This window comes from Podarcis erhardii (genome assembly GCF_964252035.2).
Source record: "Podarcis erhardii genome assembly, chromosome: 10".
Taxonomy (NCBI): domain Eukaryota; kingdom Metazoa; phylum Chordata; class Lepidosauria; order Squamata; family Lacertidae; genus Podarcis; species Podarcis erhardii.
Window position 1 is genome coordinate 36,282,255 of NC_138500.1, and position 25,232 is coordinate 36,307,486.

General features: G+C 42.9%; 1 protein-coding gene across 2 annotated transcripts in view; it reads right to left on the minus strand.

Moving 5' to 3' along the window:
* Nucleotides 1–14,943: 14,943 nt before the first annotated feature.
* Nucleotides 14,944–25,232, minus strand: part of NEDD1 (NEDD1 gamma-tubulin ring complex targeting factor) — a 29,440-nt gene continuing 19,151 nt past the window's right edge. For both annotated transcript variants that reach the window (XM_081878251.1, XM_081878250.1), the window contains 7 exons: nucleotides 22,935–23,060; nucleotides 22,550–22,597; nucleotides 22,033–22,256; nucleotides 21,373–21,520; nucleotides 20,743–20,899; nucleotides 18,026–18,092; nucleotides 14,944–17,215 (listed from right to left, as the gene is read on the minus strand). In XM_081878251.1, coding sequence (XP_081734377.1) covers nucleotides 17,111–17,215; nucleotides 18,026–18,092; nucleotides 20,743–20,899; nucleotides 21,373–21,520; nucleotides 22,033–22,256; nucleotides 22,550–22,597; nucleotides 22,935–23,060 — 875 coding nt within the window. In that variant the 3' untranslated portion in view covers nucleotides 14,944–17,110. The remainder of the gene's footprint in view (nucleotides 17,216–18,025; nucleotides 18,093–20,742; nucleotides 20,900–21,372; nucleotides 21,521–22,032; nucleotides 22,257–22,549; nucleotides 22,598–22,934; nucleotides 23,061–25,232) is intronic.

Below are 25,232 nucleotides of genomic sequence, written 5' to 3' on the forward strand. Positions count from 1 at the left end.
TTGAGGTCCTTTAATGCCTTAATGGTATCATTAAATAGTCCTTCTGTCCAATTGGCGAGCAAATGAAGATCTTTATAATTCATGGCTGCCCCTAAGGAGGGTAGTAGGGCCCGCGATATCTGGGTCCCAACATAGTGGTTAATAGGTGCGTTCACTGCCCTGCGGTTACGCAGTCTGAGAGATGTTGGTAACTCTCCTATTTTATATAAAAGGGGAACCACCACTCCTAGGGTACAAACTCCAGTAAGATCTCGGGGAACGGATTTAAATGCTGCATCGCCACAAATTAGCCAGAGCTCTTCCGGAAGAAGGCGACTGATGTTTTGGTGTTGCTCCGACCACTTGAAAGCTTGTGAAAACAGAAGGCTTACGTGCCATAGCTCCTGGGTAAAATTTAATAGGGTCTGAACAGAGGAATTGGAAATAGAGCTTTTGTGGAGGTGGTGCATATCAGTCATTAACTTGGCGCTAGTATCGGATTGATAACACCGGGAGGTATTTCCATAATTAACGAAGGCAGAGCAGGCCCTATCAAATACAAAATTCAATACATGTAAGCAATCAGGGTAAATCCCTCGTGGGGTTGACCCTTCAGAAAATTTTAAACAAATAAAAGCTGGCTCGGACAGGGCCAATTTTACGGGCGGCCACTGAGCTTCTTCAGGGTTTTTTCTATTTTCTATATTGAAGATATTATCAATGGGAATTCCATGTAGCATCAAACCTGGCCTTTTAGCATAAGGTGGTATGTGCATACACAGCCAACAATTGGAAAGATTTAACATTGTGGTGAACTTGAACATATCCTTGATATAAATATTGTCTTTCCACATCTTATGATAATTTTCTCCTCGTGATATTTTACTCAATAATCTAGTTCCCATCTGACCATGTTCACCAGGTGCAGCACCCTCCTTGTCTCCTGCAACTAGGAGAACGAGGAACACTAGGAGGATCATCAAGGGGATAGAAGGATCGGGCCGTCGTCTCCCGCAGAGCCTATGACGCTCATGTCAGCAGAAAAAGAGACACATCCATGTGGCAAGGGCAGTTGAAATAACTCCCATCCACCATCCCCAATCACTCCATGGTTCCTCCCAGCAATATTCAGGGGGTGTGCTCATTGTTGAAGAGCCCACTGATATTCGTGCTCGATTACCTGTTGAGCCTCAAGGATGAGAGCCCACCGGTGAGCTGATGCTCCCACTATGTGGGTCAACTTTTCTACTAACCCTGTTGGGTGGATTGAACTCTCGTGCTGCCTCCCTACTGACCAGAGCATATGGAAGCTGAAATCCTGGGGTGGCAACTCTTACTGGCACTTGTTCAGCAATTTCAATGCACACCTGGTTAAGGCTCCCACCCCTGCAACACTTGCATTAAGATAGGTTCCGTCCCATCTAGCGCCTGGATCAAGAGTAGGACCTGGTCTATCAGATGAGGTTGGTACAGTGCTCTACCCCCCAGATAACAGTTGACTACCCTCCCACAACAGCAAGAGCGGTCCAGAACTTGATAGAATTCGACCGCTTCTGCAACTTCCCGTATGAGCACTACCCACGCGTGCTGGACAGTGGTGTGGGAGAGGAGCCACAACGGGGCAGTGGGGTGTTTCAATACGGCAACCTCATCAAACCCCAGTTTCCAATAGCCAAAGAGCACGCCATCTCTTACCACCGGCAAGACGAACCATTCGTAGCAGAGGCCAGCAGGCCAGTAAGGGCGGTATGGCTCAGTGGGGTCAGGGCTGTGGGGCATAGAGCAGATAACACACACACACACAAAAAGGAAAAGTCCTTATGAAAGTATTAAATGTCCTGGTGGACTTCCTGGATCAGTCCCTAGCACGGGTTTTCACGTTGGGGACGCTGCCCGCGGGCGCCCCTCCCATCCAATTCTTCAGCTGTGCGTAGAGATATCAGCTTCCGGTGTGATATCAGCAGAGCGGTCGTCAGTGGAGGGTCTGGAGATGGTCAGCCGAAGGGGTTAATCGGGATTTAGTTGCACAGTCCAATCTGTAGTGGTCACTCTGGTGTGGTGGACCCAAGGGGTGATGCCGGCAACTTTCACGGCTGTGGGTGTGGAGAGCAGGACGGTATAAGGTCCCTTCCAGCACGATTGTAGCTGCGTCCGTGCCCAATCTTTTACCCACACTTCATCACCTGGCTCGAACTGATTCAGCCAATACACAGGGGTTGTGAGCCTGGGTCCACCTGTTGAGACAAAAGAAAACTCGGAAGAATGTCTGGACATAATTATTCAATTGCATATCCTGACCAGCATGTGGGGACAACATTCTGACATATGGGACCGGTCTCCCAAACACAATTTAATGGGAGATTGCGGACCCTGAGTAATGCCAGAGGTAACATTGTCACCCAATTAGACCCAGTTTCCTGTGTCAGCTTGGATAGCCGATTCTGGGGTCTGTATGCTGTATGCAACTTTCAGTTGATTTGTAGTGCCTTAGCTAATTCCTGCAACATTAAATGAACAAAGGCTGGTCCATTATCAGCTTCTGCCCCTTTGCCAGGTTTAGGGCTCTGGTGAGCGCTGTTATTTCTGCCAATTGTGCTGATATTCCAGGTGGGAGTGGCTTTGCCTCCACTACCTAATCTTCCAGGGCTACCACTGCATAACCTGCCTTCCAGTGTCCAGCCTCAATGAAGCTGCTTCCATCCATAAACCATGATGGCCACTGGGGTCTGCTTCATCTTTAAGGTCAGGCCTGCTAGAGTACACCTCATCCATTACTTCAATGCAGTCATGCGTGGGCTCCTCACCTACTCCTACCGGTAATGGGGTAGCTGGGTTGGGGGCTGTGGTGACTTGGAATTTCAAACGCGGATGTAATAATAGCATCTGACATTTCCTCATTTTAGCCTGGGAGAGGAAATAGGTGCCTCTCGGCAGATGGCATGCTGATTCTTTCCTAAGCGGCCTCGCCCTCCTCCCCGGGCGGTTTCTCCTAACGGTGGACCTCCCGTCCTCAGGGCCATCACTTCTCCTTTTTCTTCTGGGCCTCTTCCTCCCTCTGATTATAAGTGGTTTGGGCTATTTCTAACATCCATTTCAGGGTGTGGCCCATCTGGATTTTTCGGCGAATATCGGGCGCTGCCTGGGCTACAAAGGCAGTTTTTATGATAGGGACATTGGCAGCCTTATCTGGGTCCACAGGGGCATACTGGCGGTAGGCTTCCTTCAGCCTCTTTAAGTAGGCTCCAGGGGCCTCCTCTGTCCCTTTCACTATTTTTCTGGCCTTCACAAAATTGGTGGGTTTTCTGGCTGCCCTCCTCATGCCATTTAAGACATTCTGGCGATAAGTGGTGAGGGTATTTTGCCCTTCAGTGGTCTGATTTGCTGGGTTTTCCTCAAACGAAGGGTTTTGGTTCCTCTAATTACAAACTTCTGCACTAGAGAAGGGGGCATGTTGAACTGTATAAGTTCTATTGGGCACCACCCCATCAGGTCCCGCGGGGGCCGGAGGGTCATATACTCTACGTAGAGGCATCACTCTGGCCGCGCCCTTTTCCTGTGCTTCATGTGCCCTATGGAGGGTCACTCTCTTCACTGCCTTCCCCACTCTTTCTGCCACTTTCTTCTCTGTTCCCCTATATATCCTGCTGTTCTTAACAAATGGGGACTGACGTTCACTTCTCCTGCATAAAGTTCCACAGACTTTCTCAAACGTTCTGCCTGTTCCTCTGTCCATGTCTTTCCATCACTTGTCAATTTAACCAATCTTCCTACAAATGCCTCATCCTCATCATCCTCTTCTCTTTCTTCCCTTTCTTCATCTTTGCCCAGATCTAACAATGCATTGTCCACGGGATTGGGGCTGGGCCATCTGCTCCCTGTGGCGGGGGTGGTGCCAGGGCTGTTGCCGGGGCATAAGGCGGTGGGGGCATTAAAACTTTATCTTCTTCCCTCTCTGAATCCTGGAGGACTGGGGGTTGTCCTCCTATCTTCCTGACTGAGCAGATTCAGCTGCCTGAGGCTTCTTGGCAGCATGACTTCAGCTGGGGGGGGGGGTTCTTTTCCACATTGGTCTTCCATGTGGAGATATAGGGGATTTGATCAGAATGGACATTCAAAATGTTCTGATCTAATGGATTAATGAATTGCAAATCAAGGGTCCCGGTGGACGGCCAATTTATTCTTTTGGGTGGGCCAATCTAATTTACACAATGTCCTCATCCTCCCCTCATCAGCTTAAATCCCCAAAAAGCATTCCAAAGGGGTACTTTTACTTTGGCCAGAACCCTTTTTCCAAATACTCCGCTCCTATTCACAGTAAAAATTCTCTCACACACTCAATCGCTTGGCCGGGCCAATCTAAATCGCACACCAAACCAAACACAAGACAGTATGACAATAACTAAAACCTCAACAAAATCCAACTATTAAAACATAACATAATACCTGGTACACACACACCACACAGAACACACCAAAAAATCACAATATATATATATATATCCCTCCCTCTTCTGTTCCCAACTTCTGCTGGCGGCACTCTCCTGCACAACCAGTCCCCTTATTTTGCTGGCGGCATTCTCCTGCACAACCAGTCCCCTTTGTTTCCCTTTTATTTAACCTTACTGGCACACTTCTACCACAGCCAGTTCCCTTTTCCTGGCGGCACTTTATTTGCCACGGCCAGGTGAGGCTGATCAGGCCTCGCCCTTTCCCTCGGGCTGCCCTTTCCGTCGGGCTTACCTTTTCCGCTGCGGACCCCTCCTGGCCAGTTCTCTTTTCTCCCTCGACCTGTGTCTCCACTCCGGAGCGGTGTGGCTGGTTCCCCCCACGAATTGGCAGGGTGCGCGCTTGGAGCCTGCACCACCGATCCGAGCTGTTCACCGAGGTCGAGCCTGGCCCTCCGGTCCGTATTGGGGAGGAGGCTGATCCCGGACGAGCCCCCAAAGAAATGAAGCCTTATTTACCTAGGGATCCATTAGCCTTGCCATCCCCTGGACCATGGAGGGAACAAAAGTACCAGGAAAGCAACTTCTTCTTTGGAGAAAAGAGTTTATTGCAATCTGCGCAGAGTGACAACCAGCAGGATCCCTCCTGAAAGACTGGCTGTAAAGCAAAACACTTCAGCAGACTTTCTTATACTTTTCTGAACACTCTTCCCCCTCCCATACCCTTTCCAGATTTGCCCAATCAGCTGGCAAATGTTCAACTTATTCCCTTATATGGCACATCCTTATACGTGCCTTTCTGCTAGCTAAGCACTCCCCCTCCCCTCTTGCTTACACGTGTCTTTTCTTATCTTTGCATTAGTAAGCATAAGACAGGAAGAAGGGGCCTGGTTAAATCTGCAAACAGCAGCTAAAATGTTTTTGCAAGCTAAGAAATGGACTTTTGACCTGCCAGACAAATTTAGCTGGCGATGTGCTAATCGTCTGGTAAATTTGCAGAAGTGAGATTAGCACAGGAATTTTTACTGCAGACAGCATTTGAGAGCAATCTTTCTTAGGTACAAAATACAAGGCACAGAGAGTATTGAAAGAAATCCTTCCCATCTCCCTTTACTACTACAAAGAGCCGCAGGATAGAAACTGGAACTTAAAAGACTTTTGTTTCACTGGGATTTTCTACAAGGCGTTATGCCATAATCCTTGACACAAACCCAGAGTATACAGAGCTTAGACCTATTGCCCTCCTATCTACACCCTTGCCACATGGATTTTTCATTTGTGATAGATCCACGGGCTTTCTTCTTCTTCTTTTAGATAAGTCCTGATGGGCTGACCTATACTTCCATTACCTCCAAGATTATTGTGATGTCCTTGATGACAACTTGGAAGCCTTAGCTAGTCAAAATGCAGCGATGGGCAAATCTTAGTCCCTCCTGCTGGACTCACATTCCCTTTAGCCTTAGAAGTAAGGCCAGTCATTGAGGATTATGGGAGTTGTAGTGCAGCAACACCTGGAGGCTCTCAGGTTAGCTTCTTTTGATCTAAAGCCTTTTGTGGCCTTGGACTCTCCTACCTTAAGGAGAACCTTTTCCAAAGCAGCGCACTCACCATTTGAAGTCAGGTGTCTGCCCATTCTGTCCATGTCACAGATCCAGACAGGAGCAGCAAAATAACATGGCCAGGCTATTTTGGTCCTTGCTACTGGAGGGATTAGGAAAGATTGCCTTTTGATACTGTTTTGGAAAGACTGTAAGGCTTTTTCTTTTCAGTAGCGCTTTCAATGAGTGTTGAATTCTTTTGGTGGTCTTGTTTTTATTTGATTTTACTGTTCTTAGAAGTTACTTCAGAAAAGGATCGATGTTATGTGCTTTTAAAACAAAGTACAAAAAAGCAAAGTCAGGGCAAGCAAAGCATACAGTTTGGCTTTTGTTTTCCTTCAGATCCAGCTCAGGTACAGCTAGGATTTAGAGTGCATGAACACTGGATGGTACTCAACTAAATAAATGTGTGAACAGAACAACTTCCACTTGCACAATGGGACTTCCCCTGCTCTCCTCCCTCAACACAAGCTGTCTGCCATCCACAAATCTGCTCCTGAACAATTTTAGGGGACACAAAGGGGGAAGTCTTATTGAACAAGCATAAGTCATTCCACGCCTGCAAAGTGCTACTTAACACAAAGTTGAATGCAACCCACTATATTGGAAAGGGTTTACAATATTCCCCCCCCCTCCCCAAAATAATGTCTAAATCCTTACGGTTTAAAATACATATTGTTCATAAGAAAGTCTAATTTCATTATTGAAATTAGACAGGATAGTAGAGAATCATGTGAATGTTGAATGGAATGGCCATGAAAGAATCATTAAAATTCAAATAACTATCTGTGTTTTAGAGTTTTTGTTGTCCCCAAAGGCACTTTTATCACCACTGTGTAAAAATTGGGATGAATATATATATTTAGAGATATTTAGAAAGGTATTTTAGAAAAATAATAATTTTAAAATATACATTTTCCACCTTGGGCCTCAAGCTATGGCCATGCAAAACTGGCGACCAAGAATATAGTCCCAAGGCACATGAGGCCGCCATTTTGCTCAACGTAATCAGGTCTGGGTCTGGTCACAGTCTAGGTGGGTGACCATCCTGGGTCCCATGACCGAAGGAATGCAGGATAGGAATGCCATAAAATAAATGAGAACAAAGTAGAAGGAACAGGGAATAGCAAAAAATGTAAAATTTCTCACATGTACAGCAACGGTGCTCACAAACACATATCAATAATTCCTTCCCATAACCAAGAAGTGCTCATTAATGCCTCTTATTAACTGAAGTAAGGTGAAACTTAAAACATAGGCTAGCTCTGCCCTCTTCTGGAGGCATATTGTGAGCAACAAAATTTCACAAAAATAAGAGCTCTTCCAATTTTGGAAGAACTAGACATCATACTAGAATGTTAATTTTAAAAAATAACACTCAAGGTATGGCCTTTATAAAAAATGTATATCAGGATAAAGTTATTCGAAGATACAAGGAGTGGCAAAGCATTAAAAGTTTCCATTCAATAAACTTGTATATATAAAGGCAACATCTTCAAGAGCTATTATTCTAATACTCTATAGGTTGAAGGTATTTCACTACACATCTGCAAGGCTGAAATCCTACACCAAAGTGTAAGCCTCACTGACTACAGTGGAGTTTATTTTTGAGTAGATGCGTAAGACTGCGCTATAAAAATCTCTTAAGACAATCTGTGGTTATGAGTCCCAGACAATTCGTCGTCATTGCTCCGGAGTACATTGCAACCACAGGCAATTCCAAAAGCGATGGCAACTCCACTTAGGCATCACACGTCCATGAGAATGCTTCTACATTTTGCAGCAGTCTTTAGGACAAGGGCAGGGAACCAACCAGAAATTATTGCCAGCCTATGCCTTGTATCCTCCTGTGACAGATGTAGTGACAGCAAGTTGGTCTTGCTCATTCTTTCCTAACTCCCACAGGTAGTGATAGACATCTGTTCTGTCTGTGGAAAAAGTCTCAGATGCAGAACCCTGTCACTTAGTGAAGAACTGTCTAAAATGGGGGGGGGGGGAATTCCATGTGAGCCTTCCCTCTCTTGTGCTCAAGAGGCATCTATGCCATCTATGGGCTTCTCCTGCCCCATCCATATGCCGTGTGCGCAAACATATTCATGGCCTCACATGTGGCTCATTTACACATTTAACTGCTCAAAGAATCCAGCGACACATAGAGCTTTTGCCCTGGGATTCTCAGAGTGTCTCTCTGTGGCACAGAGAGTTATTGCTATTAGTAGTGGCACTGGTGCTGTTTACATGATCTCCAGAGGTGAAGGAAAAAGAGCGAGTTCGACAAGAGTTGTTAGCACTCATTCAAGAACCATTTGATCCTCTGAAGATGCATCAACATATCCACTTGATCATGAATGAAAAGGCTCTCCTGGCATGATGGGTGAGCTGGGCGGTTTTGATCTATACACATCTGGATACTAGGTACAGAGCGCCAGGCTAGAATGAGAGCTTGAGGGGTGTGTGTGTGTGTGTGTGTGTGTGTGTGTGTGTGTGTCTTGCCATCCATACTTAACACGATTGCCAGCTAAACATTCATAAATATGCAAGCTGAATACAAGTAATTCAAAATCAGTTAATTACAAAGCACCATATTACGTATTATCGTTATGAGAAGTCACTGCCACAGCACCCCTTCGGACAACCTGTTTATTGACCGTTCATTCCAATTTGCTGTAGGGTGTTGATAGGGCTTCCTGGTAATCACTCATTTGTCCCAAACATCTCAGTACATTTCCCCTGTCAGTCTCCTAACCACACACACACAAAAACCAGTGGTGATTTTATAAGTGGATTTGTTGTGCAAAGGCAACAGAGCACTTTGATCCACTTTAATTGTTGAAACTTAGATTTTCAGTGTGCATAAGCAAAGGAGGACGAATGCTCATTTTCATGAAAACCAAGTTTTCCAAGTATGCAGAAATCACTCTCCGTTTTTTGTGATCCTGTTTCACTTACAAACTTATATGCAATCAACCCCATTTACGGTATATGGAACTGTATGTAGTTCTTCCTTGATTCCAGTCTTGCCTCCTGAAGCCCAAAATGAATGCCATCAGTTCTGGAGTGGCCCTCAGGATGCACAATTCCTCTTCTGTCGACTGTGGGGGTTCTTTAAAGGTAAAGGTAAAGGTAAAGGTAAAGGGACCCCTGACCATTAGGTCCAGTCGCAGACGACTCTGGGGTTGCGGCGCTCATCTCACTTTACTGGCCGAGGGAGCCAGCATACAGCTTCTGGGTCATGTGGCCAGCATGACTAAGCCACTTCTGGCAAACCAGAGCAGTGCATGGAAATGCCGTTTACCTTCCCGCCGGAGCGGTACCTATTTATCTACTTGCACTTTGATTCTTTAAGCGGTTCTTTAAGCGGGGTTAAATAGTGCCAGCTAATGGCAGTTAACAGCAATACACACTTTGGTGCTATCTACTGGACTGTTAACATTTTAATTACAAAGGTAGAACTCTTGGTAAATTTATCCAGTTGGAATACTAAATTTTGGAGTCACCCAAACACTTGCTAGTTCGTAAAAGGAAAGTAATTTCCCCTCCCCTTCCCCTGACATAGCAGTCAAAAATAAAAAGGAAAAGGGCATCTAGCTATCACAATTAGGAGCAAGCACTTAGGTTAATTAAAACATCCTACTCTTTCCCAGTTACAATGTGTGACTGACGTGATCATCTAAAATTTTAATTTTCTCTTAAAATAGAACAGCTAATAAGCCTGCCATAAACCTTTCAGACCAAAGAGCTTCAGCACACCAGGACACCCGGGCAGAATTGAAAAATGCAGGTAAGGAGGATAGTATGCATCACACAGGGCCCTGACTTGCTTTATTTATACATCACAATGTGAGATCAAAGTGATACGGTAGCGTGGGAGGGGTTACCATGCATTTGGATTCTGTGCAAATCTGTTGTTTCAGAGAGTAATGAGTTGAAATGGGGAAATCTTATCCAGTCTCTCTGTCTTTTGGCACCTTGCTCCTTCTCTACATCTCTTAAACGGACTGGCCATTTTGCATTTGTATCAGGGGCTCAGACTAATACCCCTCACGTGCTGGAAGGAAGGCGGGGAAGAGCCCATCAGCCCCTTCCTGCCATATCCACTGGCTTTACAACCCCACACATTTGGCAAGAATGAGAAAGGGCTGTGTGCATATCAATGTGCAATGAGCTCTTTCATTTAAATTGGTGTGTGTGTGTGGGTTCCTTACATTCAGTTCATGTGTTGATTTGTACCTAGGGTTGTCAATTGCCTGCTGTGGGGGTGCATGCTTTGAAAGTATGAAGGGAGTCAAGCTGAACCCACCTACCACCTACAAATTCATCCATCCCTATTTGCAAACCTGCTGGTTTCTGTATTCTGAAATGCACATTGTTGTTTTAAATCTGAACAATGTCTATGTACATTGGTAAAAAGGTAAAGGTACCCCTGCCCGTACGGGCCAGTCTTGCCAGACTCTAGGGTTGTGCGCTCATCTCACTCAAGAGGCCGGGAGCCAGCGCTGTCCGCAGACACTTCCGGGTCACGTGGCCAGCGTGACAAGCTGCATCTGGCGAGCCAGCGCAGCACACGGAACGCCGTTTACCTTCCCGCTGTTAAGCGGTCCCTATTTATCTACTTGCACCCGGGGGTGCTTTCGAACTGCTAGGTTGGCAGGTGCTGGGACCGAACGACGGGAGCGCACCCCGCCGCGGGGATTCGAACCACCGACCATGCGATCGGCAAGTCCTAGGCGCTGAGGTTTTACCCACAGCGCCACCCGCGTCCCTATGTACATTGGTAGTAAACCACTAATGGGAATAGGTTTCCTTCTCTTCCAAGACATGGAAACATTGATTCTTCCATTAATACAGGAAACTTCTAATGGTTCAGACTCTCTCTTTTTCCCAGTATGGCTTACTCCAACTGGCAGTGGCGCTCCAGCCGAAGCCTTTTCAGCTACTGATGATGGCATGCTAAGCAGAACTGTATCTTGGCTGTTATGTAGTACAATGCCAGTGTGAAGATTTAAAGCCAAACATGTATGCAAAAAGGAGAAGAGAATAAATACCATCATTCTTTCCCACATATTTCTTTCATAACCATGAAGTTTCGTGGCCTTTAGCTATTCTGCCACAGAAGCAGTACTACTGAAACAAGACGTTTCAGGAGCAGCAACTTAAAATGCAGGTGTTTTTTGTGTTTGCTGCTTTCACGGACAGGTGCCCCACTAGAAATAAGTGACCCTTCAACCACGTCCAGATAAGCGCCTGTCAACTTTGTACAGAATAAAAGTCCTAAAGGGCGGTGGGGAAAGGGGGGAGCAGCAACACTGGGCATATCATTTGGTGCTCTTGCAAGAGCAGATATTATAATCAAATTCCCTTACTCCCCCACCCCCACCCCCCAAGCTTGAGCCTGGCTTTCAAACCATTCTATATTAAGCAACTACATGCTTCACTTTCAAAGCGGAGGTTAGAGATATCCCTGCCACTTACATCATTGTTTCTATGGCAACTAAACGTACTTCAGAAAGACAGACTGTATGGTTTTGGTCCTGTTAAAATAAACAGAAAGCCCCAAAAGGGAGGCATGGAAGCTGGGAAGACTTTGCTGTTAGTTCAGGGATATGCATCACTCCTGAGCAGCAGAAAGAATTCCTGGTGGATGCCAAATGCTTTTTCTAATTTTATACAGCATCCATCACCATTTCTTGTTTCTGCTGCCTATTTTGTTAATTAAAAGAAAAAGATGGCTTCCCCCCCTTCCTGAAAGACATGTTACTATGGAAACAATGGATTTGCTTGATATAGATATCCCTTGGGTTCACCCCGAGTAAGAAATGAAGCTAAATAAAAGGGCAAGTCAAGCAACAGGGAGTCGATATAGAAGCTGGTGGAGAACCCAGCGATAAAAAACACACACCAAAACATAATGCACTTATAAGGAGGCTCAGCATATTTGTGGCAGGTGTACAACTGGGAGTAGGAAGTCTTTCCACAAAGAATCATAGAATTGTAGAGTTGGAAGGGAAAACCAAGGGTCATCTAGTCCAACCCCCTGTATTGCAGGAATCCTGCCACATTCCAGAGCTGATGCACGCTCTATCAGCAGAATTCACACAGCAAAAGATGCACGCAGGAGAGCATTATTTAGAAGTTTATTCAGCGTTGGTCAGAACAAAGGAAAAAACATGACTGCCTGCTTGCGTGTTCAGGCACAGAGAGAGACGAAAGCAAAGACACAACAGAAACATCCTGTGAACAGGAAATACGCAGACTCTGTGATTCACAAAGCCTGCTGCCTTTTAAGGTGGAACGGAAATATCCTAACAGGTTCCTGGGTGGGCTTGAATCACCAGCAATGGTTCAGCCACATGCACTGACCCATTGTGCCACAAGAGGGTAACAGTAAGAGGCACAGGTTAGAGTTTAAAGGTGGGTTTAAAACTCGAAACCTAGAATCTGTATTCCCTATTACACTTTAGCCTAGGGATCGAGAAATCTGGCTGCCAACCCCAAACCTCCTCCCTCCCTGCTTTTTAAAGGCTTTTCACATGAAGGAAACAATTGTGTCAGTGTTGTGCACAATCACTGAATAGCAGTAAGGCAAGTTTCCCTTATACTCACAGAGATCAATTTACACTGGCTTATTTAGCCAGTTTATTCCAGTCCTCCTCCTCCATCACAATATGCAGATCTTCCTCCCAGGTGCTTTTCAATCCTAACAGTGGACCAGTCTGTATCTCCAGTAATATTTTTTAGAACACAGAGACAACTCCCATATCCTCACTACCCCTACCATAACCACAATTTGCCCAAAATTTGTCAATGGACTGCATGGGATCTGGCATTTTGGTCAATAAGGAACATAAGGTTACAGAACTCTGGACAACTTAATCATTATACAAGATGCAGATTTCCTCTTTTTCATATCAAAGATACAAATTCATTTTATATGAACATCCCCTTTATTTTTGATTCGTGTATTGTTTTATCCATCTTCTTTTGTTCGAATAAAATAGAATTGTTTAAGAAGGGAACTAGGTAGCCTGAGAGTTTCCTGAAAATGATTCGGTTTAAAGGCCCAAACTACAGCATAATTCATGTATGGTATGTGTTGTGGAGCCTGTTCCTCCTAATGTGTTTAAGAAGAGTTGTCATTACATTAATGCACCCCCTTCCTCTCAAGCTCTCAGCTCCTGGAATTGACAAGATAAAAGTCTCGTGATGGCTTTTCTATCAAAAGGAAACATGGGAATAGAAACTAGTTTTCCTCTAAAGATAAAGTTGAATATGACAACTTATAACATATCATTTAAAAAATCCTGACTAGTGCCAATTGTTATATTTTGATGGCAGATGCCAGTGCATTTTATGCTATCGGCCCCCAAACTGAACAGAGTAGGTTATACATTGAAAAATAAACTGATATGACATTTTAAAAGCCAGCAGTGTGTAGTTGGTTAAGGATTTAATCCTATGGTCCTTGGGAAGGTAGTAGCTCAGGGTCCAGAGGCTCTGATTTCAGAGGGAGATCCGATGTCGGAGCTTGCCACTCTGCCACCTCCTCCATTGTCACTGCCCAGCAGTGACACTGCCCAGTTCTGTTGGTAGAGCCAAAAAAGGGTCATGTTGCAATGTGGTTTTAATGCAAACCAAGGACAGTCCCCAGGAACATCCTTAAACCTTTTTTTTGAGGGGGGGGGATTAGACATGTTTCTGAAACAGGATGAATTTTAAAGAAATGAATGAATGAAGTTAAGGGAGGAGTGCAAGTGTGTTCCTTTGCCTTCACTTCCATCCTGTTGGCTCCAGTCCACCTAAGGACTGCAGACTAAGTGAATTGAGCCCTCATTATGCCTTCTACTCATCTTTTCTCATAAGCACACAGAAGTCAATACACCCAAGTATGAACAATGTGCAGCCCTGTTCACCGCGACTTATTTTAATCATTTGTTTTAGGCTGGCTTTCATGTGGGGTCCAGATCTTCCATGTGTGTGATTAGCCATCACAGCAAAACACTAAAAATGTTAATTACTGAATACTGCTATTCTGTTTCAAAACTGAATAGCTTCTAAACATAAACTTTCACTCACTTTTGAATGGAGTAGATCTCATATTCTGCAGCAAACAAGCTTTCTGCCTGCCTTCTGAGCGGTTAACCTAGAAGCATATCAGCATTGTAAGAGAGATGCAAGAAGAAATCCACTGGTGAAGCCCAAGTTTTCCGTAAGAGTTTATGAGAACAAAAAAGCACCTCCATGTCCCAATTATAGAGAAAAAGAAAATTATAACAAGCCAAAGGTGAGGCATGTAATTGAACACAGAAATATATGCTTTAATTTTAAATTCTCGATGTTATTGCACCTAAAGTCAAAGGTTTAACACATAAAACCAAAACAAAAGCATTTAATGTGCTCCTGTGAAAGTTTTAAAACTAAAAGTACTCAATGTTTCTCCCCCTATAAGGGTATTTCTCGATTTTATGTCTACATATTAGCATTTTAATGTCCCATTGATTTTGATCTATGCAGCATGCAAAAGCAAAGTAGTATATCTTACAAATTCTCTTGCATCAAACTTTAAAATGCTTCCAGTTACAGGTAGGTAGCCGTGTTGGTCTGCCATAGTCAAAACAAAATAAAAAAATTCCTTCCAGTTGCACCTTAAAGACCAACTAAGTTAGTTCTTGGTATGAGCTTTCGTGTGCATGCACACTTCTTCAGATACAGTGTATCTGAAGAAGTGTGCATGCACACGAAAGCTCATACCAAGAACTAACTTAGTTGGTCTTTAAGGTGCTACTGAAGAAGTGTGCATGCACACGAAAGCTCATACCAAGAACTAACTTAGTTGGTCTTTAAGGTGCTACTGGAAGGAATTTTTTTATTTTGTTTTAAAATGCTTTACATACTAAAATGAGGGCAAATGAAGACAAGTACTATTTTGACGTGTGCTATCTCAAAGTTTTATATCTCTGCCAAAACAGTATGCATTCTTTCTGTACAAAGCTGCAGCTGAATCATGCACTTAAATGCTTTACTTTCGACAGTAATTCCCATAGGTATGATTGCATATAGTCATCGGCAATTTCAGTTTTAGGAACATCAATCCTGTATTACTCCCCTGAGGTCTGGATGATTGCTGCATAGTTTCATGACGTAGTAGGAAAACAAGGGAAGTCTGCACAGTCAAAGGTTACCTCTAAATATAAGGAACATCCAACACTGGGGTCAAAAAGTTTCTTTTCTCCAAAATTCCAGGGAAGTACTCAGGGTCAAGTCTGCTACCATGAAAACAAAAGCATGGCACCTTAAAAAGTAAGCTTGCGGTAGCACAAGTGGAAGGCACCTTTTCTCTTTTGCTCCTCTCTGCACCCCTGGAAAAATGCTTTTTAGGGACTGGGAGGTCTCTTGAACTATAGGGCCTGCATCATATTGGGCTGCTATGGGAGAGGGGAATCTCCCAAACGTGGGCAGAGAGATCTTGTGTCAGTTAGCTGTACACATACAAGAAACACATCGCTAGCTTCATTTAGTGCACCTTCCTCTTTCACAAACAACTGAGTGACCATGATGGTCAGCAGAAGTTATTGGATGTTGTCAAGTTTCATAATGTCCTTCATAACACAGTATTTATAAATAAAAAGAGCAGAGCAGAAGCTATGATCCTCAACATACTTCCTGAAATCCTAAAAAAATGGGGTGAAGTAAGTCCTAGTGAACATCAAATTACCAAGTAGACTTGTTTACCTTTAAGGGTAGATCCTCCCAAGGCAACTATGTGCATAACAATTACACTATTGATATTGTTAATATAGATTTTGGGCTTCTAAGAAATTATGGCATCAGAGAACAGCAATGATGAGAAAGCCAGGCTGCAAGGGTTGGTCATTCCCTCCACCCAATCTAAAGCCCTTCCCAAAGCAAAAACTGGGTTGAAATGCTTAAGGCTGTTCCTTAATGATAATTCTCTGAAGACAAGCCAAGTTTTGTGGTCAACTTGAGATGTTCATGATAATCTTACAGTGCAATTCTATAGACATGTCTACCTAGAAGTCAGTCTCATTAAGCTCAAAGGGACTTACTTCAATGAAGGCTGGCGTGACTGCAGTCTTAGCTTCAAAGACTGTTCAAAATGTTGTCATGGCACAGGGCAACAACTTTTCATTTTAAAAATTAGTTTGCCTACTGTCTGAACAGGCTGCATGTGAACCACAAAGTAAGCACTCAATTTACAATGCAAAAATGGTAAAATGAAGCCAGATAAAAGTATGCCAAGAGAGTTTGAGTCAAATAGGAATATGATTTTGATTTTCAGCTCTTGACTAGTCATACAATGGTAAATATATCTTTCCAACCACAACTGCAGACTGGGTAAAATGACAGATGTTCTCATGACTCTTAGGACTTCACTGGACCTGTGCTAAAATGAGAGCTTGAGGACCAAGCTGAAAGTCAGAAACAGAGGACTGGTATTAGTCAAGGATGTTTATGCAACTTTACAAATTGTTTATTCAGTCGGAACAAATTATCAGTATGCCATAAAATTATGTAAATATGCAACTCAGTTGTAACAAAAATCTAAGATTGCATCCTACACCTACAAAGTAACATTTATAGGAAAAAGTCAGTAGCAAAAGAGAATATACAATAAAAACTGCATGTGAAACATTTATGTTTTTTCTAGCCAAAGGAAACAAAACCAAGACATTGTCATAGAAGTCTTCATTGCAAAAAAAAATAACTGAAATGCATAATAAATTTATCAGAACAAAGCAATTCTTATACAAAATACATTTCCTATTTAGTTTCCCTTTATAAAAAGGCACTTTGTTTATAGCTAAAATTGATTAATACTCTTGTTAAGCCTCTCTTTATAACCAATGTATTTCAAGTTTTCCATAAAAACCCTTTGATATAAACATTATTAGTGCATATTTTTGTATTAATCAGTTAACTATTGCCTTTTCTATTTTAAAATACGGTTCTTTAGTGCTGGGAAAAACACTGAGTTTACACATACTACTTAAGTGTCAGACATATGACATCAGTGTGCCATAGCACAATAAAAAAAATTCAACTCATTTTCCTTGCATGAACACAGACTTTTTAGAAGTGGGCTTGCAATCTTTTATTTTCCTCACGTAATCTCTCAATTTCAGCTACTAAGCCGTCGTTTACAGAATATCTTTCAAGTAAGGCATGCATTTCATTCTAGAGGGGAAAAGAACAGAACATTGCATTACTAGAGAAACAGATTTTCAAACCCGACTATGCATTTTTATATAGAATACTAATGTTGGAATCAAGGTGGTCAGAAGATATTGGCCCCAGTTCACATGCCATAGCAAGCCACAGGCTGAAATAAACTCTGGTTTACTGTGATTGAGCAGTATGCTCATATACGCTACTCAACTGCACCCACCTTGTCCGTCCCCCCCCCCCCGCTTTGGCAAAACCTCCCAGAGTGGCTGGCTTAGCATTACATGTGAACAAGTGCTCATGGGTTCTCTCTCTCCAAACTACAAGAAGGAACATTCTCTGGTTTGTGTCTCACATTGGCAAAGGGTGGGTGCAACTGAGCAGTGTACATGGTAAACAATCTTTTTCAGACTATGGCTTATTGTGACATGCAAACTGGGCCACTGTAATTTTTCCACAGAAAGATATCCACCCATCCATCCCCTTTGAAAATTTGAAGTCAATCACCAAGAATGTAGGAAGTCTGTCTCAAGCACTTCTTTCTCAGCAAAGCAATCTAGTTTCCCTTCCACCCCAAGTATGTGATATTACACTCATCAGACAGTACTATTCTGTGCCCAGCTTTTAAGAAACAACAGATTGCAAGTTAGTTTGCAGTGTCACTTAGCAAAAATTATAGTATTCCAAACCTAGCAAACCAAGGTTCTCAATAATCTCATTGCTGTTTCTAGGATCTTAAAATGAACAAGCAATCCAGAGTAGGGTTTTCAGCTGAAATGCTTTTAAAACATCTGCACATTTCTGTATATATTTTATACATACCAGCTGCACGTGAAATTGTTTGATCATCTCCACTTGCAAATTCACAATGTCACGATGGCAGGCTTCCCTGAAGGAACAAATACCATGCACCTTCAATTCCTGTTCGCAAGTTTACCCATTTCTCTTTGGTTCTTAAATTAAAGGTGATTTTCAGGGCAAGACTAAACATCGAAATTCAGTGATAATCCATATCTTTATTGGGGCCCACAAGAACTAAGATGACATTAGGGAAAGCATAGCACCTTCGCACCAATTAATTTCCAGTACAGTGGTACCACAGGTATTCGTTCTGGAGGTCCGTTCTTAACCTGAAACTGTTCTTAACCTGAGGTAGCACTTTAGCTAATGGGGCTTCCTGCTGCAGCTGCACCTCCACCGCGCCTTTTCTGTTCTCATCCTGAAGTAAAGTTCTTAACCCGAGGAACTACTTCTGGGTTAGCGGAGTCTGTAACCTGAGGCGTCTGTAACCGAAGGTACCACTGTACTGGGTTCTTAATGAGTCATAGGATCACAGAATTATAGAGTTCAAAGTGACCCCAAGGGTCATCTAATCATCTAAGGTTAAGGGCACAGTTGAAATATCTGATATTTTATTATTTTTGATGCACCAGCTATGGTCTGGTGCAGTAGAGAGGCCCATATTGGACTCAGTGCCACAGCTTGCCAGTAGCTAGACTGGCTTGATAGCCAGTAGATTCTTGAGTAGCTCAGCTCTACTCCCATCCTGCCCCGAAACACCCCATTTCAGAGATATGCACCAGCTGCCACTAGTAACTTCCATCCACCCACAATTTACATGGGAGCACACAGAACCTCCATGGCTAGGCAGAGGGGCACCATCAACTTAAATGCCTTCCAGCATAACAGATCAGGGGTTTGGATTACCACTCAGTAATGCCATAGACTCTGTTTGCTATAAAAAGGTAAAGGACCCCTGACAGTTAAGTCCAGTCGCAGACGACTCTGGGGTTGCGGCACTCATTTTGCTTTACAGGCCGAGGGAGCCAGCGTTTGTCCGCAGACAGTTTTTCTGGGTCATGTGGCCAGCATGACTAAGCCGCTTCTGGTGCAATGGAACACCGAAACCAGAGCAGCACACAGAAATACCATTTACCTTCCTGCCAGAGTGGTACCTATCTATCTACTTGCACTTTTTGGCGTGCTTTAGAACTGCTAGTTTGGCAGGAGCTGAGACTGAGAGTCGCGAGGATTTGAACCGCTGACCTTCTGATTGGCAAGCCCAAGAGGCTCAGTGGTTTAGACCACAGCGTCACCTGCATCCCTTTCTGTTTGCTATAGACTATGGTAAATGGAATAGAGACAAACTTTGGAAGTGAAGAACAAAGTACTAGAACCCCCTCCTCCCTTTGCTTTTTTTTACAAGTCACTCCTTCCAGCCAAGAGGCAATGGCCAGTTTCACAACACCAGGTGCAAGCAGAATGCTCTGCTATAAGCAAAAGCTAAACAAGGCTAATAATAAGAACAGAAAAGGAGAAATCTGATGACAACCCAAGTAAGTATTAGTCAACCAATACTGAAAATGTACTATTTCAGATTCCAGGAAATGAAGCACACTGAGTGTTTTTTGCTATAAAATTTATTTTATTATAAATTGGGAAAATGTAATTGCTCCAGATGCACATTGGAACAGATTCCAACAAACATTCTTCATTTACAATAAAAGCTTCATGATATGTGCCTACAGATGCACCTGTAAACTGTTGCTCTGTGGCAGATTGTATTTACTCGAGATGAAGAGAATCTAAGCCATTTTCTGGCTGTTTAAAATGTGCAAGAGCAGCACACTCCAGGGGCTTTGTGAATTAACATACCAACTTCTTGAATTAATTCATACAAAAGTTTGATTACTTCCTGATTGAGTTGTACTACAACAGCACACTGAAATGTGGTGGGGTTTTTGCTCATAAACAAGTAACAAGGCTAAGAAAAGATATAGTGATGTCATAGAACGTCACAATGACAAGAGAAGCACTTAAGACACAAATCCAGAGCTAACCCCACTGCTTTCTTAAAATCACTCAAAGACAATTAGTTTTCCTGGGGCAGAAAGAATGCTGAAGTGTATATTTGGTAGGTATATTAATTTGATCTATTTCTGATTTGATGCTGAAATGCCAGCCAATTTTATAGCACCCTGCTAACCTTTTCTTTTTTAAGTCGGAGTTGCAGAGGCCCATGCCACCCACAGACTATGAAGAATGAAGCCAGTAATTTGGAGCATTCATATTCACCACAGGGTTGTTGTCAAAACAGCATATTTGAGGCAGGCTTGCAATGCAGCCCAGAGTTAATACTGCAGGTCAGAGGAAGGGAGAGGCTGGTTCAGAGTCTGCCAAAATTCTCCCATACCTCTCAGGTTGCAGCAAAGGTCACCTTATCCTCTCAAACCTCATCCCTGGCCAAATCTAGTACTTGACTGCATGAAGCTCATGCTCTATTGACTTGCGTGGGAACTGGACACACTTTTAAATATTCATAAAGAAGACGTTCCTTAAGACAGACCCAAGCTAGAGCTGAGATTAGTGCCTTTGATGTATCTTCTGTTTCTTCACACACACACCCTCAGCCACAAGTAACCCACACACTCCAGAGATACACTGCAACACCTCATTGTCGGGCTCCGCTAAAATTATTATTTTGCTCAGGCTTTATAAACTGATAACTATAGTCAAAGTGTCGATACAACTCAACTTACCTGAAGTTATCCAGAGTTTCTTGTATCATATTCTGAATGAAATTAATTTGAACGGATGATAAAGGTGCATTCAATCTGCTGCTTCCAAGAGTGTCTGCTATTTTTTCCGATAGCGAATTGGCAACTCCAGCAGTAACCGAAGAAGTTATCTTTGAAGCTACGCAAAGTAAAGTATGAGCATTTCATTTTAACTTGGGGCAAGAAAAGGGGACCCAAAAAGATACAGACAACTAATATATAAACAGGCAAGATGGGCACACCACAGCACACAAGTCACATTATTTCTAATCACCACCTATATTTATGAAATGAAAACGTTACGTTCTTGACTGTTCATAAGTGCTGGGATTTAAGAATTTAAAAGCAGGCGCATGACTGGAAATGTGATTGAAGTGCTGGAGTGATTGAAGACCATCCCGGAAAATTACGCAAACTAATTGGCAGAGTACACCATGTGCACAAAGACAGAAACATTAGATTATGCTACATTTTTATTCAGTAGTACATCATAAATTTTATATATTCAAAAAATATTTAGAGACTGTTGCACTCCCATTACATTCACCCAGGATGCCAAGTCATTAGCCAGTTGATTGTGCTCCATAACAGAAAGGTGAGATTTAGACCTACTTGCTGAGGTAGGACCGTTCACTGGCGATTCATAGGTCAGTTGTGCCTGGAGGTTCTTAATAAGCCTCTCTCGGGGATCAGGACTCCTGATTATGTTGGCCAACGGGGAGGTATTCATACTTGTAAACTCAGAGCTGGAGGAACTCAACTTTGTACAGAAGGGGGAAAATAAATGTGAAAGCCAACACAGCCCCACAAATATAAACATTTCTTGCCTGATAAGTAGTACACTCAGTCATGTGCTGGGCCCTTTGGGACAATCAAAATCAGCACTATCTAGCAACAACAAAAGCTGTTTAAAGATGGGAGAAAGCTTATTATCTCAATCCACCCCAAGCTGCAGCTTCTAGGAGTCACAGGTGAGAGCTGAGTGCAGAGTGGAGACCAAAGGTAGATAAACTACCCCAGAAGAAGCATGACGTGTCCCCTGCGAGAAGCACTATCCCTCTCCTAACACCCCAAAACTGAAAGGGGGTGGGGGGATGTGCATGCATTACGGTGCTCCTAATCTCATGACTATGGTTAGGAAGCAAACAGCCCATGCCTAGAAGGCACTACTATCCAACATATGCATGTTTCTACGCAGCAAAAAGCAGAAACAACAAACAAAAATGCAAGGCGGACAGCTCAAGTCACAGGCAATTAGAATTACAGCATTACCTGTTTGAAATGTTCTCTGGACTCTTGTCTTCCATGATTAGTTTTCTTAGCATCAACATCTGGATTCTCATCATCCTCTTTGATAGGAGAGCCAACAAATATATTAAGTGGACTAGAATGCATTACTTGTGGGCCAGATCCTACTGGATTTTTTCTTACAGGCAATGCAGTGCTGAACTGGGAAAGAAAATCCAGACTGGAAAGGTAAGGTTGAAAATCCATACCTAGAATGAAAAGCAAAGTCAGACACTTGTGTATTTTTTATTATTTTATTTGTTTCATTTCCATACCACTTTATATTTTAAAGGATTATATATTTGTACTGTTTCAACCAAGAATGTTTCCTGAACACAGGTTTAGCATGCACAGTGTAGCAAATATTACATCCCACGCCCCAGTTTGTTTTTACTCACCTTCATTTATTGCTACTTATTCTGATTTCCTGTAGCATTAAACCAATTTAGTGTCAGGCTGGGCCCTCAAGAGATACTAAAAATGTACTACAGTAAGTGCTTACCATCACTCTTTCCGGGAACATCTTCACTTGTTTTACAAACTGCAACATCTATAGGACAAAGCAATAAATACTGACTGTAAAAAGGGAGGGAAATCCTATACAGGTAGAATCTGAGTAACAGCTCTACCTGATCTTTTGTTCAAACAGTAAACAATTACTGCTTAAGTTTTTAATACAGTAGGCATGGTTTGGGGATTATGACTGACCACTATCTAAAGAGGCACCTTATTAATTTGGCTATAATATTTTATTTTATTTTAATAGCATATGCTCTATATACGATGGGCATGACTGCAAGCATTAAGGGTCTTAACTGCAGGATGTAATAGGATGGAGTCCTTTCCAGCACATGTATCTATACAATCTTTTTCCAATGTCAACTTACCATCTCGAAGTGGAGAGAACAAGTCACCTAAACTATTTCTCCCCAAATCATCAGCTGGATTAGAAGTATTCCCATGATCAATTTCTTTGGAAGGAATTACATCCAAACTGCAGCTGCGTGGGAATCCTAGAAGAGGAACACATCCATTATCCTGAATAAGAGAGTCATTTTAAATGACAAATTAAGCTTTCTTCACAAAATCTATTAGACACCAGCACTTTCCAATTCCATAAGCAACATAAATGTTTATGCATAGAAGAGTCCTACAGGAAGAACAAGACAAGTTTAATATAGTTCAGCCAGGGTATTTAAGCACCCTAAAAGAAGCTTTAGAAACGTAGAAGGCTGCCAATAAATAAACTGGAAACAAGTCCCATAGGAACCAATAGAATTTGGTTCTGAGGGAAGATGTCAAGGATTTGGAAGGAAGTAAAAGCTACTGCCATTATCAATAAGCCTCTGACAACAGGTCTAGCAAACACACTAAGGTACAACAAAACCTGTTGTTTTATCACATTAACTGTGTGGACAATAAAATTACTCAGCAGCACCCTATCCTCCAAAACTGCGATAAGAGGATTCCGCCTTAAGCTTTAATGCTAGCATTACCTAGCAATAAAGATAGCTTTACTTCAATTTGGCACCCAAAGTGCTTGACAGAACTCCCACTCACATTTCCACAAGGAGGTGAACAGGTATGAACTCCATTCATCAAGACAGATTAAGCTGTCAGCTTGAGCTTAGTGAGAAAGCATCACACTTAATTGAATGTTTTATATGTACCGAAAAGGATCACAACATACAGATATTTTTTAATGTTTTTATAAAATAGTTAAGATCTAGAATCACGTTCTTCATCTTTATTTCAGTCACTTGTGCAGTGGTCTGGGGAAAAAATTAAGTCAGTCGCTAGCAACGATGAATGAACACATGGTTTGAGCTTTCCAAATCTGTATTCTGGGTGCCCTTTGGGATGAACTCTGCCAAGAGACGGATAGGAAGAGTATAACCCTGGTCCTCTTGGCCCCCTCAGTGGCTTTCAGTGTTATCAACCATGGCATCCTTCTGAAAAAGCTGTCTGGCTCAGTGTTGGAGATACCGTCTCACAGTGGTTCTACTGATACCTGGATAGCGGATTCCAAAAAGTGGTGCTAGAGGGGGCAGGATATTGCTGTACCCATTGGCAATTATGCTATGGGCTCCACGGGGATATTTTTATCACCATGCTATTTAACATCCAAAGTAAATGACTCAAATAGAAAATCCAGAGGTGAGGACTGAGGCATCACCAACAGGTGTACAACATGCAGTTTTCTCTCTCCTTTTCAACTCCTTTTCAGGTGAGGCAGTGGGTGTGCTGAGCCAATACCTGGGTATGGGAATGGAGCCAGGTTGCTTAGATGATCTTCTCCAACCATATATGCCTGCCTGGACCCTAAGAGACCCTTCTCTGAATGCACCCCACCAAATGAGAGGAAGTGGGTGGCTACTGTAAGTATCTTAAATAAAGGAGAATAATAGTATGACTGGCACCCCAGTTGCGGAATATCCTCTACATAGGTGGTGGTAATAATAATAATAATAATAATAATAATTATTATTATTATTATTATTATACCCCGCCCATCTGGCTGAGTTTCCCCAGCCATTCTGGGCAGCTACCAACAGAACATTAAATACAGAATAAGACTGCAAACATTAAAAACTTCCATAAATAGGGCTGCCTTCAGATGTCTTCTAAAAGTCAGATAGTTGTTCATTTCCTTGACATCTGATGGGAGGACACTCCACAGGGCGGGTGCCACTACTGACAAGGCCCTCTGCCTGGTTCCCTGTAACTTCGCTTCTCGCAGTGAGGGAACCGCTAGAAGGCCCTCGGCGCTGAACCTCAGGTCACAGTGTTGAGCTTCTTTTTGGCACCAGGTGAAGACTTTATTTTCTCAGTACTTTGGTCCGCAACATTTTGGGCCTGGGGGCACTTTTTAGAGATCTAGAACACTATTGTGGATACTTCAAAATGCCCTTTTCACAGAAGAAAAACTGGCAGTGTTTAAAATCTCTCCACTCCAACCCCGAAACAAACAAAATAGACCAAAAGAGCAGGTGCCATGATCCAAACAACCCTTTCCCCCCCAAAAAAAAATTTAAACATTTGGAGGAGCAGGAGGCCTTTGCAGGCACCAAACAGGGTGGCTGAATGTACCCACATATGCCACACTGGGGAGCTCAGCTTTAGACTTTGGGTGCTCCTGTTTTCTCTGTTGCTGGGTTTATTCCAATATTATTATAACTTGGTTT